Source organism: Osmia bicornis, chromosome 5 (genome assembly GCF_907164935.1).
Source record: "Osmia bicornis bicornis chromosome 5, iOsmBic2.1, whole genome shotgun sequence".
Taxonomy (NCBI): domain Eukaryota; kingdom Metazoa; phylum Arthropoda; class Insecta; order Hymenoptera; family Megachilidae; genus Osmia; species Osmia bicornis.
The window spans coordinates 4,339,098-4,342,433 of NC_060220.1; the positions used below are offsets into that span (position 1 = coordinate 4,339,098).

The following is a 3,336-nucleotide window of genomic DNA, read 5'->3' on the forward strand; positions in this document are numbered from 1 at the left end:
AGGTAAGTTCAATGAATATCCATTCCATATTTCAAAATCCATCCATCAACCTAATAGATTCCTTCTTATCAGCAAACAATTTCTCAACAGGTAAACGAGCTTCAAAATTTTATCAATGCCGAAGAGTCGAAGGCTAACGAAGGTAGAGAAAGAAGAGTTGAGACACGCGCGATCGACGATTTATGTTCGAACGTTAGTACAGCTTACGATGCTTTCAAAGAAACTCCAAAAATTGTTCAGAAATGCGTGTCAACGAATCGTAAACCTTCACCGTCTCCCGCGAAAATAATAGTCGAAAGGAAAATAGTTCCAATGAAAATGAATAAGGAAGGTAAATTCGTTAACGAAGGAAAGGAACATTCTACGATGGAGAAGAAACGGTCGGTCATTAGAAGGGTACCAAAGACTACATCAAGAATGATTCGCAGAGAAAATGAAAAGGCACATCATAAATGGGGCAGGTGGACAGATTGGAGCAGCTGTAGCGTCACCTGCGGCAAAGGACGACAAATTCGATGGCGGTACTGTCTGCGTGACTGTAGTACCGCGGAAACTGAAATGGAAGAGAAAGCTTGTCAATTACCAGCGTGTCCCCCTGGAAAATTTCTCGGTATATTCTAGTAACAAGGAATAATACTCTAATTTTATTTTCAAAATATATTTACAGTGTAATTTCTGTATAATCGCCCTATGTAAGGAAAAGAAAGTACTATTAAATAAAGAATTAGAAGTACATGTTTCCACAGAAAGTTGAAATATTATAAAAACAACGGAGGCTATAGATTTGAAGTCTCTGTTAAAGGAACAACAATGTTAAATGCAATTCGGTGAGGGGGTCTTATGCAAGATTTCTCCACGTTGAAGAAAAAATTAATTTGCAGGCACTGATTCGAATAAAGGCTGCGACACCTCATCAATCATACAGCAACCGCCGCGGGGGCCGGATCTACCTGTTAAACATACATATACCCTTATTTTATTTTCTGCGTTTAATTAATTAGCTGTATTTATCTTCTTAGCTTATTCAATAAACTCATTAAAAGGTTGAACGTGTTGACTTTATTACACCTGTGCCTATTATTTTATACCGTTATTTATTATTTTACCCTAGTTTGTAAGCCTCGCGGGAACCACTCTCCCTAGTCATTTATTATTTTATCCCTCCCTATGAACCCCTGGGCAAGGGTTGCGGGTGATTGCGAAGCAATCTGCTATTACCATCAAAGTGCGTTAGACTGTTGCAGTGCGAAGTATTTCTCATTTTTATTCTAGGATAAAGCAGATGGCGATCGTTCTCAAGGCACAAATTAGCTTGTTGAATCTGTAGTCACTGTCGTTAGTGCTGAATAAAAATGTAGGAAAAGTTATATGTCCTTTAAATCATATTATTAATTATATAAATTATATTTATTTCTTCATTAAACAAACGTTCAGTTAATATATTATAATATTCTATTTTTTGCAATATGAGTAAAAAATTAAAGCTCGATCATTTGACAACATCAAGATGTTTACGACCTGGAACTAAAGCCGGTAGCACAGATTCATCATCTACAACATCAAAGTATTTTGACAATAAAGATGCATTGCCAAAAAAAGTAGAAAAGAAAAAACTGTCACCAATAAAAATAAAGAATGAGGAAGAAAAGAATGTGATTAAGGTAGAGAGTAATGACATAAAAGTTGAAGATTCAAAACATGAAGTTATTAAGAAGGAAAGTACCCAGAAAGAAAACAATTGGATGCCACCAAATTGGGAAATTATTTGGAATAATGTAAAAGAAATGCGAAAACACGAAACAGCACCTGTGGATGAAATGGGTTGTCATAAATGTGCTGATCCTGAAGCCACTGCCAAGGTTGCTAGATATCAATCATTAGTAGCATTGATGCTTAGTAGTCAAACAAAGGATCAGGTCACTCATGCTGCTATGCAGAGATTGAATGCTTATGGCTGTACACCAGAAATAATGAAGGATATCCCTGATGATGTTCTTCAGAAACTTATATATCCTGTTGGATTTTGGAAGGTATAACTTAGTATTAATATAAAAACAGAGGCAGTTAAACTAACAGTATTAATTAAGCCATGTGTTAAATTTAAAAGACTACAATATTTTTCAGAGGAAAGCAGAGTATATTAAAAGGACAGCAAGAATTTTAATTGATAAATATAACGGTGATATACCTAGAACATTAAAGGAATTGTGTGAGTTACCTGGAGTTGGACCAAAGATGAGTCATATTTGTATGCAAATAGCATGGGGTGAAGTTTCTGGCATCGGTGTGGATACACATGTACATCGTATTTGTAACAGATTAGAATGGGTGAAGAAACCAACAAAGACACCAGAGGAAACAAGAATTGCACTGGAAGAGTGGCTTCCAAAAGATCTTTGGAATGAAATAAATCATCTACTTGTTGGATTTGGACAAGAAATTTGCTTACCAAGATTTCCCAAATGTAGTGAATGTCTGAATAAAGACATATGTCCATTTGGTAAAAAGAATAAAATTAAGAAATGTGATTTTTGAAACTATTTATCATAAAATGTATTTATTTGTATTCATGATATTTGAAAAACACAATTTATAATATTATTGCTCTAACTTTTTTTAAGTTTCACGTTGTTTCCGAATTTTCTCATTATGTTCTTTAGTTTCCTCATATTTTCTTTATTATCTTTTTGCCATTATATGTCTGTTTTCGTTGGAGTACTTTACTGTTTCTTACGTGCAAAAAAACATTATTACCGTTACGAAATATTTCTTTTGATACCATGTAATTTTTATAAATAAATTTGATGGATTCCTCCAGTTTGGACGCTTATATTACTAAACATTAACATAATCCCACTGAAACATAAGTGCAGCGGTGTGCATTAGACCTTCCACTTTCGAATAAGTCCTCACCCAGCCCCAAATGTTTTCATATAAGGACGAAAAGTGTAGTCCCGTAAACCCCTGTTTAGGCCCATTTTTGCCGGTAATTAACTAATTGAACCAACATATTTTGCACTGAACAATATAATTAGATTAATCTAGTGTTTCCTGACAAAAAAAAGAATATCAAATGTAAATATATGACAAACATTGATTATTTATATTTTATTACAATATTAAAAAATTTATTTGGAAGTATCTATTAATATTTTAAATTTCGGTTTGTTATAATAAAATTTGGTATCTTACTAAACTACATTGAAAGCTTCGTACTTAAACATTTCATCATTTAAAGTATTTTTTATGCATATATTTCTTAAAGTATCTTAAAATATATTATTGTCAATAATTAAAAAACTATTTGAAAAATAAGATGAACACGTTCACAGGATA

The 3,336-nt window shown here is 33.2% G+C and overlaps 1 protein-coding gene across 1 annotated transcript; it reads left to right on the forward strand.

Annotated features, from left to right (window-relative positions):
* The first annotated feature begins 1,252 nt into the window (after positions 1-1,252).
* On the forward strand, positions 1,253-3,249 carry LOC114880327 (endonuclease III-like protein 1). The gene is made up of 2 exons (XM_029196221.2): positions 1,253-2,030; positions 2,125-3,249. The coding sequence occupies exons 1-2, from the start codon at positions 1,467-1,469 to the stop codon at positions 2,533-2,535; spliced, it is 975 nt and encodes a 324-aa protein (XP_029052054.1). The 5' UTR covers positions 1,253-1,466; the 3' UTR covers positions 2,536-3,249.
* Positions 3,250-3,336: the final 87 nt, after the last annotated feature.

What these genes read in the sequence shown, in the direction of transcription:
- LOC114880327 (XM_029196221.2), top strand. Translation starts at nt 1,467, where the DNA reads ATGAGTAAAAAATTAAAGCTCGATCATTTGACAACATCAAGATGTTTA. An exon ending in ATCCTGTTGGATTTTGGAAG is followed by an intron (nt 2,031 to 2,124) that starts GTATAACTTAGT and finishes AATATTTTTCAG; the next exon opens with AGGAAAGCAGAGTATATTAA.